Raw genomic sequence first — 16,838 nt, forward strand, 5'->3', positions numbered from 1 at the left:
CAGGTGATCTGCTTACCTGGACCTCCCAAAGTGCTGGGATCACAAGTATGAGCCACTGCACCAGGCCTGAATTGTTTTGGTGAATGGAATAGTATGTAAATTATACCTAAATAAAGCTATTATTCCTTAAAAAGTCCTAAGAAAAGGTATAATTGACTTGAAATACAGGCTAAAATACAATTTTCATTGTATTTCATCATGTTTGCTCTGCGGAACTATAAGAATTGAAGGCAAACAAAAATTCTGTCTTAAACCTCTTGGTCAGATAAAAGATCACTTTCCACCAGGTGTAGTGGCTCATGTCTGTAATCCCAACACTTTGAGAGGCCAAAGCAGACGGATTACCTGAGGTCAGGAGTTTCAGACCAGCCTGACCAATATGATGAAACCCTGTCTTTACTAAAAATACAAAAATTAGCCCGGTGTGGTGGCATGCGCCTGTAAATCCTAGCTACTGGGAGGCTAAGACAGGGGAATCACTTGAACCAGGAGGCAGAAGTTGTAGTGAGCCGAGATGGCGCCATTGCACTCCAGCTTGGACAACAAAAGTGAAACTCCATCTCAAAAAAAAAAAAGATCATTTTCCTAAGAAGGTTTAATCTCCCCACCTTCCCCTGCCCTCACTTTTTTAAACTGGGGATTATTACCCACACATTAAATGTTCTCATTTTGACTCTTTAGTAGAAAACTCAGTTCCAAATTGGTTATCACAGGTTAAGCACCCACAGTTTATTCCTAACCATTCTTTTCTTTAGCAGAAACCATCCTAACAAAGCTGAAACCAACCAAATTCACAGTCTGCGTGCATGGCTCTCCGTTCTTCTTCCTGGCTTTACAGGTTCCCAGGTCGAGAGCTTCACCCATAATTAAGACCTTTTGAGGATGATCGATAGATAAACACACCTGGAAGAAAGAGGTGGGGCAGGAGTTAAAGGCAGACAAAATTATGGCCCTTTATTAGCAGGAATAGAGAAAAGAACGGTTGGTGCTGATTTAAGGTTATGGCCAGGTGCAGTGGCTCACACCTATAATCCTAGTACTCTGGGAGGCCGAGGTGAGTGGATCTCTTGAGGCCAGCCTAGGCAATGTGGCCAAAACCCTGTCTCTACAAAAACAAAAATCAGCTAGGTGTTGTGGTGTGTGCCTGTAGTCCCAGCTACTTGTGGGGCTGAAGTGGGAGGATCACTGGAGCCTGGGAAGTCTAGGCTGCAGTGAGCTGTGACTGCACTCCAGCCTGGGCAAGAGAGTGAGGCCCTGTCTCAAAAAGGAGAAAGGTTGTACTGGTGTAAAGGAATGTAAAACCAGTGCTCTACAACTGTTTCACCTTCAATTCTCTTCCTATTTTCCATCCTTTCCTTCATCTTTGCGATTGGAATCCTGATTTTATCTGGGCTGACCGAGTTCTCAGCCTCAGGTAATAGATCCTGTTCCCTGTTTTCCCAGCGCTCCTTAGAGCGAGCAGTGGTTATGTGATAAGTTCTAGATGATCAGATGTAAGCAGGAGTTGGTAGGGAAGCTTTTGCTTTCCTGACAAAATGAGTTAGGAGGCTGGCTCCCCCTTCCTCCTCACTTCTTGCCTTGAATGGAGATGACTATAGGGAGACAGTCCCTGAAGGGCCTTGGTGAACTCAGCTCTCTCCCTTCTTGTTTACAACTTCCTTCTTGAACCGATTGTACCAAGAGGTACTGTCCTGAATAGCCTGGGCTTTATGCTCACGCCTCGTAGGACAAAATCTACAACACTTGAGCTCAATGAGCCAAGTAGCATCCAGGTTATAAAATCCAGATCAGGGTGCTTTCATGATCCCTCTGCTGCAGGGTGAAGAGAGGCCTGAGCAGACAGGACTCCACTTGCCTGGAGTGCCTTTCCCGAGGCTTCGTGGACCGGCTCAACCTAGATCCTAGGCTTCTGTGGACTCCTGCTGCCTAAGGTGCTTCGCCCAACTGTGTAAGTGTTTTATCTCCTGGACGCATGCTCCTACAGGTGGGTTTATGCAAAACTGCAGACAGCTTGGTTTGTGCTGAACCACTGGCAGCTGGGTTTGTACAAGGCTTTCCGCCAGACCTGGGAACCTACCAGATCTAGAAATAGTAGAAATTGGCAAGGTGTTTAGAGCCCTCCCATGGGATTGTAAACAGTGCATGGTGTTCCTCTCCAAGCAACTGGTACCCTTCCACGGTATGCCACTTCACAGTGATGGCTTACGTTTCAAAGGCACCTCGTGACCAGGAGATGTTGCTCTTAAATCACCATAGTGCCTTAATCTCGATTTAAAAATATATATATAAGAAAAATAAGCCCCCACTGTTTATCGTCGAAAAGAAACTGTACTTAAGTTTGTTACTAGCAGCCGAACACCCTCCTAACCAATAGAGGAAGATTTGTTGACATTCTCTGGTGAAAGCAGGGCATGAGGTAACCTTTTCTTCACTTCTCTTGAAAATAATCATCTGACTACAATAGAGTAAAATTAGGTGCTGGGTCAGAGTAGAGAAACTGCCCATTGCTATTCACACTGTGTCTAGATTTGCGATTCCCTAGAGAAGCGGTGGGTAGTGCCAGAACTGTAGTGTTGCCTGAGAAGATGAAAATTCACTTTGATTTTAAACTGCAGCTATGGCTGTCATAGTCAGTGGAGCAAAATTCCCTCAACTATAACACCCTGCTTTCTTGATGCCACCATAAAAATTTATATAAGGAATCTGGATGGGCACGGTGGCCCACACTTGTAATCCCAGCACTTTGGGGGGCTAAGGTGGGTAGATCACCCGAGCCCAAGGGTTTGAGACAAGCCTGGGCAATATAGTGAAACCCTGTTTTTTGTTAAAAAACAAAACAAAACAAAACAAAACCACAAAACAGGGCAGGCTAGGTGGCTCACGCTTGTAATCCCAGCACTTTGGGAGACCCAGGCAGGGAGATCACCTGAGGTCAGGAGTTCGAAACTCACCTGGCCAACACGGTGAAGCCTCATCTCCACTAAAAACACAAAAAAATTAGCCGGGCATGGTGGCGCATGCCTGTAATCCCAACTGCTTGGGAGGTTGAGGCAGGAGAATTGCTTGAAACTGGGAGGCGGAGGTTGCAGTGAGCCGAGATCACGCCACTGTACTTTAGTCTGGGCAACAACAGTGAAACTCCGTCTCAAAAAAAAAGAAAAAAGAAAAAAAAAGAAAAAAACAAACCACAAAAATTAGCTGAGCATGGTGGCACACACCTATATTTACAGCTAGCTACCCAGGAGGCAAAGGTGGAAGTATCCCTTGAGCCCAGAAGATGCAGGTTGCAGTGAGTCAAGATCAAGTTACTGTACTATATATAGCCTGGGCGACAAAGCAAGACTCACTCTCAAAAAAAAGTATCAAATGTAAGGAAACCTGAGCACAACAGTTCAAAAAACTACAGGAACTTTGTAACTAATTTGAAAAGACAAAAGTAGTTGTTACAAAATGCTTGAAACAGGTGGAAATTCAGAATACTGGTGGGTAATGAAGGAACGAAAAACAAGCCAGATTCACGGAGACACAATCACATAAAAGCATGATTTATTTTCTGGAGGTAGACTAATACAGATTTTTTTCTTTTCTTTTCTTTTTTGAGATGGGATCTACTTTTGTGCCTAGGTTGGAGTGCAGTGGCACAATCACGGCTCACTATAGCCTCGACCTTAGGAGCTCAAGTGATCCTCCTACCACAGCCTCCTGAGTAGCTGGAACTACAGTTGTGTGCCTCCACTGCTGGCCAATTTTTAAATTTTTTTGTAGAGGTTGGAGGGTCTCACTGTGGTGACCAGGCTGGTCTTGAACTCCTGGGATCAAGTGATCCTCCCGCTTTGGCCTCCCAAAGTGTTAGGATTACAGATAAGAGCCACCATGCGCAGCCTCAAGTGTCTTTGATAAAACTCAGCTAACTTGTAGAGACAATCATCAATGTAATCCCAGAAACAGGCTCTTACCTCCTCTGAACCATCCTTGGGCTTCATGGGGTTGGCATTGAGGATCCCTACTACAGTCCCCTGCTCCGTCTTCCAGAGTGCTTTGTGAACTTCTCCAAATAAGAACACAGACACGCACTGTGTGAGGTCACGAAGATCATTGAGTTTCCAAATGCTGAAGGTTTTTCCCTGGAACAAATAGTTATTCTTACTTTTAACAATTTTTTTTTTTTTTTTTTGAGACAGAGTTTTGCTCTCGTTGCCCAGGCTGGAGTGCAATGACGCGATCTCGGCTCACCGCAACCTCCGCCTCCTGGGTTCAGGCAATTCTCTTGCCTCAGCCTCCTGAGTAGCTGGCATTACAGGCATGTGCCACCATGCCCAGCTAATTTTTTGTATTTTTAGTAGAGACGGGGTTTCACTATGTTGACCAGGATGATCTTGATCTCTTGACCTCATGATCCACCCGCCTTGGCCTCTCAAAGTACTGGGATTACAGGCGTGAGCCACCGCACCTGGCCACATTTAACAATTTTTGAACTGTAGGTTATGCTGTCTTCATTTATGGGTCAAGAGTTTTCCTATGGAAAAATATATGCATATAATCCATAAAATCCAAGAATTTTGTTAGTCGAATATGTATTGTCAGCATGTGTGATAAGTATAAATTAACCTAGCCTTTAGCATGATATTACACTTCTCATTTTAGAGATGAAGGTGAAATAAAGCAAGCCAGTGGCAAACTTGTTAGCAGAGTCGCTAATTACCTCTGGTCTAAGCAGAGGGAGTGGGATAGCACTGCCTTTCTAATGACACAGAGATACACACGCATGTCATTAAAAGGACAAGTGGAAGGTATGACACACACTACCATTTAATAACTTACTGATATGAATCAGTATTAGGTAAATTGAATAAATCCATTCTATATCATTGATTAATTATGATGATTATTTGGAGAGACAAGGTCTTGCTCTGTCACCCAGGCTGGAGTCCAGTGGTACAATCATGTCCTGTTGCTCACTCCAACTCCTAGACTCAGAGGATCCCCCATCCTCAGCCTCCCAAGCAGCTGGAACTGTAGGCGCATGCTACTGGCCCCAGCTAATTTTATGATTTATTTTCTTTTCATAGAGATGAGGTCTCACTATGTTTCCCAGGTTGGTTGTGAACTCCTGGGCTCAAGTGATGTTCCCACCCTATCCTCTCAGTGTCGGGATTATAGGTGAGCCACCAAGCCTGGCCTAAGTATATTGTTAATATGAATAAAGAAGTTTCCACTCTAGGCTATTACATTTTGCTTAGCTTACAAGAAAAACAAAAGCATCATTTCAAGAAAATTGGTTGAGTTCAACCTTAATATTTCAGAAGTATTATTAAGTATCTGAAGAAATACAGCTCAAAATGCTGACCAATTATAACAGGCACAACCTCTACCTCTACAGATGTTTTTAAAAACAGAATAATTTGAATAATCTTGACTTGCACTGTCTCAGAGGCATCCCAGGCTGGGTATGGTTATGGGTGATGGTATGGAATGTACTGCCTGGACTTTAAGCGTGGCAGTCCCTCTTCCATGGATTTGTGCAATGCCTGTCTTGGAAGAGTTCAGATAAATTCTCATGCCTATCATGTTCACGTTATTACGGCCACTTACGAAGTAACTAATAATTTAATCAAAGGAAAATCAGACCTGTCTACATTTACCTCAACATGAGCAGGGTATACAGGTTTGTTGCATAGGTAAACGTATGCTATGGTGGTTCACTGCACCGATCAACCCATCACCTAGGTATGAAGCCCAGCATCCATTAGCTCTTTTCCCTCAGGCTCTCCCTCCCCCATCCTCTCCCAACAGGCCCCAGAGTGTGTTATTCCCCTCCCTGTGTTCATGTGACCTCAATGTCCAGCTCCCACTTATGAGTGAGACATGCAGTATTTGGTTTTCTGTTCCTCTGTTAGTTTGCTGAGGATAATGGCTTAGGATCAGCTACTCTGAAAACTCAACTTCATGTTGGATCACATGAAAAACCTAAGGTTGGGCAAGATCTATCATAGTATTTTAGGTATAGGAGAGATTTTCAATCTAATCAAAGCCAGTTCCTTCATTTTATAGAAAAAGAAATGGAAGCCAGTAAAGAAATATTAAGGGCTAAACTAAGGTAACATCACTAGTTAAGGGAACAAGGCTTAGAAGCCAGGCAATCTGATTTGCCAGGTTACAAAATAACTTTCCCATTTGACGCAGTCAAAAGTGATTTTGAAACCTGATAGATCTATGGTAATAACCATTAAATTACACATATCACATGGCACTAACACAGGCCAGCAATTTCAGTACTTCTGTGGTTGACGTCTGACATCTAAAGGGACTTCCAAAGAATCTGTGAGCTCAGCCTGTGTGTTACTTGTGCCTCTCCTCCATGGGAGACATTACGGTGTAACAGGGACAACCACGTGTCACCAAAAACAATGACAAGTGAAATGCAGTAAGAATAATTTGGACAATGTGAAGCCCAAGAAATGGGTACCAGTAGGTCTTATTTAAGTAGGGCATCCTTTGCATTCACCCAGTGGACACCAACTCAGTGATGTGTAGTAGTTCTGGGACTCACTATACATATTTCTAAATGAAACACCAACAGGTTCCAGTTAGCAAATTCGAATTCCCACTGTTAGTTTGTAGTAAAACTGCTAAGAAACCAACACAATGGCTTACGCTGTTCATACTCTGTGGCGTAATCTTTTTCAGTATAACCCCAAATGTCACCCAGTCTATTTCTTCCAGCTTCTCTCTTGCCATCTTTTCCTTGATCTGAGACAGTCTGATCAGTTTTCGGCCGGTCATTTTCTTGTTCATTTCTGTGGAGGATACTCGAGGCCGCCTGGGTTAAGAAACCAGCGATTAGTAATTGTGATTCTAATAAAAAATTACCTGGTACCTTAGCAGGTGGTAAGGGAATGTGATGGGCAGAAAGCTCTACAGTACCTGTTCTCAGGAAGCTTAGTTATATAGATCCATTTTTACAGCAAATACATAAAGTAAGTTGTTGTTTTTTTTTTTGTTTTTTTTGGAGACGGAGTCTCACTCTGTTGCCTAGGCTGGAGTGCAGTGGTGCGATCTTGGCTCACGGCAGCCTCTACCTCCCAGGTTCAAGTGATTCTCCTGCCTTAGCCTCCTGAGTAGCTGGGACTACAGGCACGTGATAGCACGCCCAGCCAATTTTTGTATTGGCTGGTCTCTAACTCCCGGCCTTAAAGCGATCCACTTGCCTCAGCCTTCCAAAGTGTGGGGATTATAGGCATGAGCCACCGTACCTGGCCTGTAAGGTAATTTCTAAAGCTAGGTTTGCCTTTCTTTGGTTATAGATCTAGGGCTTACATAGAATATAAGAAAGATCACAAATCCTTTAAGCTCTTAAATTATGCAAATTTTAATATCCTGAATACAATCCTTTTTTACTATTACAAAACCATGAATTGATATTCATAAATAAGACATTTAAATTTCCATTATGCAAGAATTTCACGAGTTCTACTACTCTAATTGAATTTTCTTAAAGTCAAGATTTTGACATGCAATAAAGGCTTCCGAATGTAGCTTCAATTAGTATATTCTTCCTAATGACTGACCAAAAAACTATTAGGATTATTAACACTTGTTTCATCTTTGATCGCATTATATATTTGCAGACAAGAGATAACACTCAGAGCAAAACATGCTTCTTCACTATTTCATAAGTCTTCTGGAACAGAAAGTCCCAGGGCTAAGTCTGAACAATGAAGAATATTTGTCCATTGTTCTAAGTCAGAAGGCAAAACACTGACTTCACTGGCAAAATTCTTTCCTTTGCCTGATTTCTGTGAGTATAATGTGATAGGTCCCCTCCATCCGCTCCAAATTACTTAAGGGTGTATGTCAGCTGCCTGAACCGTGAAGGCCTGGTAGTGAGCTAAGACTATGGTGCCCAGCCAAGGAGCAGGTGTCCCTGAGAACTCAACCATCCTGGAGCATATCTGGGAACACATCAAGAAAAGAGTTTCGTCACACATACACAGTAGGCAAACAGCTTAGAGGAGTCCTAGCTAGAGCAATCAGATAAGAAAGCGACAAAGCGCATCCAAACGGGAAAAGAAGAAGTCAAATTTATCCTTGTTTGCAGATGATATGATCTTATATTTGGAAAAACCTAAAGACTCCACCAAAAAACTATCAGCACTGATAAAAACAATTCTGTAAAGTTGCAGGATACAAAATCAATACATAAAAATCAGTAGCATTTCTATATGACAACAACAATCTGAAAATCAAGAAAGTAATCCCATTTACAACTGCTACAAATAAAATACCTAGTAATACACTTAACCAAAGACGTGAAAGAGCTCTACAATAAAAACTCAAAAACACAGATGCAAGAAATTAAAGAGGATACCCAAAATGGAAAAATAGCCCATGTCGATGGATGGGAAGAATCAATGTTGTTAAAATGTCCATACTATCCAAAGCAAACTAGAGAGTTAATACAATCCCCATCAAGGTACCAACGATAATCTTCACAGAAACAGAAAAAAACAATCCTTAAACATATATGGAAACACAAAAGACCCAAAATAGCCAAAGCAATCCTGAGCAAAAAGAAAAAAACTGGAGGAATCATATTGCCTGACTTCAAACTATACTAAAGCTATAGTAACCAAAACAGCATGGTACTGGCATAAAAACAGAAACACAGATGAACAGAACAGAATAGAGAACTCAGAAACGAATCCATAAATCTAGAATGAACTCATTTTCAACAAAGGCACAAAGAACATACAATGGGGAAAGGACAGTCTCTTCAACAAATGGTGCTGGGAAAACTAGATATCCATATGCAGAAGAATGAAACTACACCTGTATCTCTGGCCATATACAAAAATAACATCAAAATGGATTCAAGAGCCCAGGCATGGTGGCTCATGCCTATAATCCCAGTACTTTAGGAAGCCGAGGCAGCTGGATCACCTGAGGTCAGGAGTTTGAGGCTAGCCTGGCCAACATGGCGGTTTCTACTAAAAATAGAAATAGCCAGGAGTGGTGACATGTGCTTGTAGTCCCAGCTACTTGGGAGGCCGAGGCAGGAGAATCACTTCAACCGGGAGGCAGAGGTAGCAGTGAGCTGCGATCACAACACTGTACACCAGCCAGGGCGACAGAGCAAGACTGTCTCAAAAAAAAAAGATGAAAGACTTAAATCTAAGACCTGAAACTATGAGATCACTAAAAGAAAACACTGGGGAAACTCTCTAGGACATTGGTCTGGGCAAAGATTTGTAGAGAAATAACTGAAAAGCATAGGTAACCCAAGCAAAAACGGACAAGCGGGCGGATCTCCCAAACAGTCTTGCTGCCATCCAGGAGTGCCTTACATCTAAGTCCAAGTCACTCTTTGGCTTTTGGATCCTTCCCAGTTTTGAGGAAACTTTTTTTTTTTTTTTTTTTTTGAGATAGGGTCCTGCTCTGTGGTCCAGGATGGAGTGCAGTAGAACAATCTCGGCTCACTGCAGGCTTGACCTCCCCACTCAGCCTCCCAAGCTGCTGGGACTATAGGTGCATGTCACCATACTTGGTGGTAACATCTCTGTTTCTTTAATGATGGGGTTTTGCCCTATTGCCCAGGTTGGTCTCAAACTCGTGAGCTCAAGCAATCTGCCCCCCTCAGCCTCCCAAAGTGCTGGGATTACAGGTGTGAGCCACCATGCGCTGCTAGGGAAAAGTTCTTCCATACAGCTCAGGGGTTTTTCCTTAACAACAAGTTAATAGATTACTACCAAAAAAAGCTCCAAAATCTAAAACTTTCTGACCACAAACATGACACTCAAAGGAAATACTTACTGTAACATTTCGGATTTGGGATTTTGAGATTTGGGATGCTTAACCAGCAAGTCTGTATAATGTAAATATTCCAGAATCCAAAATCCAAAACAATTCTGGTCCCAAGCATTTTGGATAAGGGATACTCAACCCATGTCGGGGCCTGAGGTTCACGTATAACAATTACAAAAAGACTCAAACAATTCTGTAATCCCTTAAATTTCAAAGCCATTTAGAAGCTTTTGCTGAGTAGTTTAAGCCTCTTCTACCTCAATTTTGATTCACATGTGCAATAAATGCCCCCAGCAGCTACACTGTTCATTACCAGCAGGGAGCTTCATGTGGGCCATGGTTGGGGGCAGGCAATAGCATCTCAGGAGGGGCTAATTCTCTACCTTGAGAAGGCACCCTGCAGCCCCCTCAGTGAGATCCACAGCTTCTACTGCTGTATTCTATTTCTCAGACTGTCTCAGATGCAATTAAGATATACATTCTTCAGTTCTGGAGAATACCAAGTCTTTACAATACACTTCTTTTTTGTTTGTAGAAACAGGGTCTTGCTCTGTTGCCCAGGCTGGCGTGCAGTGGTAAGATCATAGGTCACTGCAGTCTTGAACTCCTGGGCTCAAGTGATCTTCCTGCCTCAGCCCCTCAAGTAGGACTATAGGTGCATGCCCCTGCATCCAGCTAATTTGCTTTTTGTAGAGATGAGGTCTCACTATGTTGCCCCGACTGGTCTCGAGCTCCTGACTTCAAGTAATCCTCCTGCCTTGACCTCCCAAAGTTGGGATTACAGGTGTGAGCAACCAACCAGCCTTACAATACATTTTTATTGTATGCTGGCAACACTTATTCTCCTCTGCCTAATAATACTTTAAGAGCTTAGCAGTTTAAGAGCCTTACTTGTTGGCTGATGTTTAGACCAGCAAGGTTTAGGAGTTCTAGAGGGGTTTCACTTGGTTCCTCAAAGGGATTGTGCTAAAAGCAATCCAGTCTCATGGTGAGGATGACTGTGCTGCCTGGGATTATTCAGATGCAGTGACGGAGATACAATGGAGCAGTGATACAGAGTATAGATAATAAAAAATAAAGTCAAATCAAAGTCCAGGATTTGAACACAGCTTTTAATTGAGCTTGAAATATATTCCTGTTTTAACAGACTATCTTAGCAAAGAATATAAATTTGCCTTAAAGAGGGTATTGGAAAGAAAAAGGGCATAGCTATTTTTCTTAACATCAATTACAAGAATCCAAAGAAACAGAAAAAATGATCCTAAAATATATACAGAACCACAAAAGACTCAGAAGAGCCAATGCAATCCTGTAATTGCTTGACTGCAGAAGTATTATCCTGGTTGAACTGTCTATGTATTTAAAAATAGTCTAAATATACCTCAATAGAGATGGAGACAAATCTTAAAAGTCGACTGTTTCCATCTGTCAATTTCTAATTAAATATTACTACCATTTGCCCATTTCTTTTTATAGATACATATTCGTTGTTGATTAAATGCATAAGAAAAAGTCCTTCTTAAACGTTGCATATGCAACTGTACTTAGTCAAACCCAGGGCTACTGCTAGTCTTATGGCAGGGTTTTGCACAGTTCACGAGCTGCTGGTGTTTTATATGGATCCTGATGTATAAACACACTACTGCTAAAAGACTCTGAGAGGCACAAAGAGCCATGCAGTAGTGGCACAAATGAACAGATGGTAGAGCTACTACTGACCTGAGCCGCAGGCCGGAGAAGGCTTCCGTGCAGACCGGCTGAGCTGTTTCCCCAGAGCTTCCTGCGGTCCCCATGGTCTGACCTCTGGTTATCCCAGTAGGTTTGTTCCAAGAAATAGTTTGGAGTGGTTGGGAGGGTGCACTTGTCATCCTTGAAGAGGAGCTTTTGGGCTCTAGAAAATCAACACAATTAACGAAAAGGCAACCACACTGATAATCACAAAATTTATTTTTACAGACTTGTTCCTTTATTTGGTGACAGGAACTCACTGGGTCACCAGGCAGGAATGCAGTGGCATGATTCTGGGATCACTGCAACCTCCATCTCCTGGGTTTAAGTGATTTCTGAGTAGCTGGGACCAGAGGCATGCACCATGCCCGGCTTATTTTTCTATTTTTTGTAGAGACAAGTTTTCCCATGCTGCCCAGGATAATCTTGTACTCCTAAGTCCAAGCAATTCACCGGCATAGGCCTTCCAAAGTGCTGGGGTTACAGGCGTGAGCACTGCACCCGGCCTAAATTGTTCCTTTTTAAAAGCAACACCTGCAATAATCAAATCTTGAGAACAAAGCAAGCCCCACAAGACCATGTCTCGGCAGCACAGGCCAAGCGAACTTTCTCTGATGACAGCAACATTCTACGTTGGTGCTGTCCAATACAGTGGTAGGCACCAGCCACATGTGGCCATCAATCACTTAAATGTGACCCAGTGCTTTTAAGGAAGTCAATTTCTTTTCTTTCTTTTTTTTTTTTTTTTTTTTTTGAGATGGAGTTTCGCTCTTGTTACCCAGGCTGGAGTACAATGGCGTGATCTCAGCTCACCGCAACCTCCGCCTCCTGGGTTCAGGCAATTCTCCTGCCTCAGCCTCCTGAGTAGCTGGGATTACAGGCACGCGCCACCATGCCCAGCTAATTTTTTGTATTTTTAGTAGAGACGGGGTTTCACCATGTTGACCAGGATGGTCTCGATCTCTTGACCTCGTGATCCACCCACCTCGGCCTCCCAAAGTGCTGGGATTACAGGCTTGAGCCACTGCGCCCGGCCAGGAAGTCAATTTCTAACTGAATTTAATCTAAGTTAAACTTAAATATCCACATGTGGCTAGTGTACTAGGCAGTGCAGTTCTAAAGCACAGTTTCTCTATGCAACAATGTTTACTGAGTATTCATCACATATAGAACACTGGGGCACATTCCCAAAGGGAGGAAAAGACCTCCTTCAGAATGAGTAATTAGTGGAGATTTGCGTACAGTTCAAATTCTACTTTAAGAGAATCCAGGCCAGGCGTGGTGGCTCACATCTGTAATCCCAGCACTTTGGGAGGCTGAGGAGGGCAGATTACTTCAGGTCAAGAGTTCAAGACCAGCCTGGCCATCACAGTGAAATTCCATCTCTACTAAAAATACAAAATTAGCCAGGCGCTACTCAGGAGGCCAAGGCAGGAGAATCCCTTGAACCCAGGAGGTGGAGGTTGCAATGAGCCCAGATCATGCCACTGCACTCCAACCTAGGTGACAGGGTGAGATTCTGTCTCAAAACAAACAAAAAAACCCAGAAAACAAAACAAAAAAAAAACAAAATTAGTCCCCCTTTTCTTCTTTCATTTCACTCCATTCCATTTTATTTATGGGGTCAAGGACAGTTAGGGGTCTGGTATTCTATTCACTATTGCCTCGTTAAATATCCCTGATGTAGTCACTTTCATATTTTAGAAGTGTTTGATTAATTCTCCCGAAGGTCAGAATGCTTGGGTAATTTCCTTAATAAAATATCACTCTCTCTTTCGTAAGATTGTCGTTTGCCCTGGAAGGCACTTTGGATCAGTGCTCTCACACTAGGGCCAGGGCGAGCCTGGAACTTTGGAACCTGCAGGCCAGCCCATTCCCCACCCCGCAGAACCAAACTTTGGACATTGCGTAATGCAACACTTTAGTAATGCCAAAGGTCCTGAGGGCATGGATGCCACTCTTGAACGGATGTACTCAATATATAATTTGCTGTCAGATTAATATAAACACTCAGGTGGAAGTAGTTCTCTACTAGGGTGCCTCAGATTCATGCTATTCAAAGGGGCCTTTCCAAACACATGCGGCCAATAAAATGCTGCATCCTCTAACCCATGTTCTATTAGGACCACCTTGTCTTAGGTCTCCTGGCAATACAAGAAAAACCAATACACAGGGCAGAAATCCTTTTCATTGTTGTTTTGTGCGTATGCATGTGTGTGCTGAAACAGGACTGTATTTGAGTACCGTCCTATGCTCCTGGCAAAGAAATCTTTTCTAAAAAACAGCCCTTTTGGTTTAGTATAACCTGGCTTCAAATGAAACTGGACCATTTTCTTTTTTTTTCTGAGACGGAGTTTCGTTCTTGTTACCCAGGCTGGAGTGCAATGGCGCGATCTCAGCTCATCGCAACCTCCGCCTCCTGGGTTCAGGCAATTCTCCTGCCTTAGCCTCCTGAGTAGCTGGGATTACAGGCACGCACCACCATGCCCAGCTAATTTTTTGTATTTTTAGTAGAGACGGGGTTTCACCATGTTGACCAGGTCTCGATCTCTTGACCTCGTGATCCACCGCACCCGGCCAGCAAACTGGACCATTTTCTAAGGAAATAACGTCACAAGCCTGAAGCATGAAAACCTAACCAGTGGCTATACTTACTACAATCTGGGTAAAACTATGAGACTGCAGAGTTAAAAAACAAATCATCTTGTTAAGTACTCATTAGCTACTCTGTACCTAAGGATTTTCTTTGAGACAGGCTCTTGCTCTGTCAAACAGGATGAAGTGCAGTGGTGTGATGACAGCTCACTGTAGCCTCAACCTCCTGAGCTCAAATGATCCTCCCACCTCAGCCTCTCAGGTAGCTGAGACTACAAGCAAGCACCACACCTGGCTAATTTTTTAATTTACTGTAGAGATAGGTTCGTGCTATATTGCCCAGGCTAGTCTCAGACTCCTAGGATCAAGCAATCCTCCCACCTTGTGCCTTGGCCCTAAGGATTTTCTAGGCACTTTGAGATGTACAGGAAGAACACAAAATATACCATGTGGCTCCATTACCAAGAAACTTACTTTCTCAGTGGGGAGATAAGACAGATCAAAAGACACAGACACACAGACAGGCACACACACACGAACACATACAACAGTGCCAAGATACTAAGGCCTCAAGTACCACACCTGGAGGGGAAGCCTGTGGTGTCCGGGCCACCCGCTTGGTTCTTGGTAGTGCAGGGACATCAAGCTCCTCAGAAAAGCATGGCGACTCCTGAATTCTCTGAATTCTCTTCTCCTTAAGAGGCGGCCGTGGAGACTTATCTATTTGATTAAAAGTAAAATAAATGAGTAAAAACCCATTCAGAAAGAGGTTCAAAGGGCTGTCGGAACAGGAATTGGATACAGAAGTAACCTGATAATTTCTTAACAGCAGAAATGCACACGATTGCCAGAATGACAGTCTTCTTACCAGGGGATTTACGCAGACGGGTTGGGCTTGCTGACTGTTTAATTGTGGCTACTTTTAGCTGTTCTTGTAAGGACTTCATTTGCTCTTGCAACTTCCTTAATTCCTCTAGTAACAAAAAATATGTTAATTTAAGAACCAGGCAGGAGAAAGGGTTCTACGTGACAAAAATGCTGGCAATATTTGTAGTCCACTCTCTGCTCTCACACCTTGAGACCCACAATATAGTCACATACCCAAAGCTCATGATTAACTTTTGTACTTCAAGAGGTCCCTTAGAGAAACACATTATTTTATTTAAAGTAATGACGTTTGACCCAATTGTCAAACTAGTTATAAATTTGTACCATTAACAGATGTCAGATACAAATCCACAGTTAACAGGTTTTTAAGAGTTGAAAAATAATTATAGGCCAGGCATGGTGGCTCATGCCTGCAATCCCAGCATTTTGGGAGGCTGAGGCAGGAGGACTGCTTGAGTCCAGGAGTTTGAGACCAGCATGGGCAACATAGGGAGACCCTGTATCTATAGGAAATGAAAAAAAAAAAAAAAAAAAAATTAGCTGGGCATGGTGGTGCATGCCTGTGGTTATAGCTACTAGGGAGGCAGTGGCAGGAAGATCACTTGAGCCTGGGAGGTAGAGGTTACAGTGAGCCATGATTGCACCACTGCACTCCAGCATGGGTGACAGAGCAAGACTGTCTCAAAAAGTAAAAAAAAAAAAAAAGAGGAAGAATTGTATTTATTTCACAAATTGGATATCATAACTAACGTAATAAATGCTGGCTTCTGTATTAGAAAAAACAGCCAACCACTGAATTTTATTATAGCTTAAACATGAAGAAAAGAACATGTCTCAAAGCTTCTGTGCAGGAATGCTCTGCTCAAATAGAATATGTAGCAGCTTTGCAGCCTTATCTCTGGCTCCACATGCACATAAATCCCAAAGTACTACCGTTCCGTAAGAAACATGAAAAGTGGCAGAGCCATTCCGTACAGGGTCAGTGGCAGCTGGCTCACACTGATAGAGCCTGTAGTTTGTGCTGGAATTCTGGTCTTAAACATTTCATCTACCAACTCGCATAATTTTCCTCCTTTTTCTTTTTTTACAAAGTCATTTATTTCTACCCTTGAATCGGCAGCTATTTTGATAACAGCTATTAGATTGGTAGTTTTCATCCAACTGATCACAAAGAAATAGGGAAGGCAAGTAGTTAGGGCACCTTGCAACTCCTGATTCGTTTTCTCTTGACTGGGGACAGGAGCAGGGAGGATCCTATTTTCAGTTGATTGTGATGCAGGAACTTCTTCTTCATCTGTTAAGTCCTCCATATCTCCAAAGAGAGTGGCCAAATTTTCCTTTTCATGTGTGGCCTTTCCTGTTTCTCCATCATCAGGCTCTTCTGTGTAAGATTCACCGTCACCGTCGGCATCAAAGAGCTCATCAAATGCATCGGGCTCACCATTTTCCTGAGTCAACAAGTTACTTTCTTCTGAATTATAATCCAAGGCTGACTCATTTTCTTCCAGCAGTGCGGTCAGCAGAGTCAGATTGTCTTCCTCCTCTAGGGGAAAAGAAGAGAAAGGATAGAGAATAAGCAGCCGGGCGCGGTGGCTCAAGCCTGTAATCCCAGCACTTTGGGAGGCCGAGGCGGGTGGATCACGAGGTCAAGAGATCGAGACCATCCCGGTCAACATAGTGAAACCCCATCTCTACTAAAAATACAAAACATTAGCTGGGCATGGTGGCGCATGCCTGTAATCCCAGCTACTCAGGAGGCTGAGGCAGGAGAATTGCCTGAACCCAGGAGGCGGAGGTTGCGGTGAGCCGAGATCGCGCCATTGCAC

The 16,838-nt window shown here is 43.1% G+C and overlaps 2 protein-coding genes across 6 annotated transcripts in view; one reads left to right on the plus strand and one right to left on the minus strand.

Moving 5' to 3' along the window:
- Window positions 1-2,136, plus strand: part of UCMA (upper zone of growth plate and cartilage matrix associated) — a 47,597-nt gene extending 45,461 nt beyond the window's left edge. The window contains exon 5 of the mRNA XM_074405031.1: window positions 1,819-2,136. Within this exon, the coding sequence (XP_074261132.1) occupies window positions 1,819-1,930 (112 nt within the window). The 3' untranslated portion in view covers window positions 1,931-2,136. The remainder of the gene's footprint in view (window positions 1-1,818) is intronic.
- MCM10 (minichromosome maintenance 10 replication initiation factor) overlaps window positions 1-16,838 on the minus strand; it is a 43,355-nt gene that overhangs the window by 22,187 nt on the left and 4,330 nt on the right. For all 5 annotated transcript variants that reach the window (XM_039478996.2, XM_074405024.1, XM_074405025.1 and 2 more), the window contains 7 exons: window positions 16,214-16,555; window positions 14,993-15,097; window positions 14,707-14,844; window positions 11,521-11,692; window positions 6,655-6,820; window positions 3,957-4,124; window positions 787-903 (listed from right to left, as the gene is read on the minus strand). In XM_039478996.2, coding sequence (XP_039334930.2) covers window positions 787-903; window positions 3,957-4,124; window positions 6,655-6,820; window positions 11,521-11,692; window positions 14,707-14,844; window positions 14,993-15,097; window positions 16,214-16,555 — 1,208 coding nt within the window. The remainder of the gene's footprint in view (window positions 1-786; window positions 904-3,956; window positions 4,125-6,654; window positions 6,821-11,520; window positions 11,693-14,706; window positions 14,845-14,992; window positions 15,098-16,213; window positions 16,556-16,838) is intronic.

This window comes from Saimiri boliviensis, chromosome 8 (assembly GCF_048565385.1).
Source record: "Saimiri boliviensis isolate mSaiBol1 chromosome 8, mSaiBol1.pri, whole genome shotgun sequence".
Classification (NCBI taxonomy): Eukaryota; Metazoa; Chordata; class Mammalia; order Primates; family Cebidae; genus Saimiri; species Saimiri boliviensis.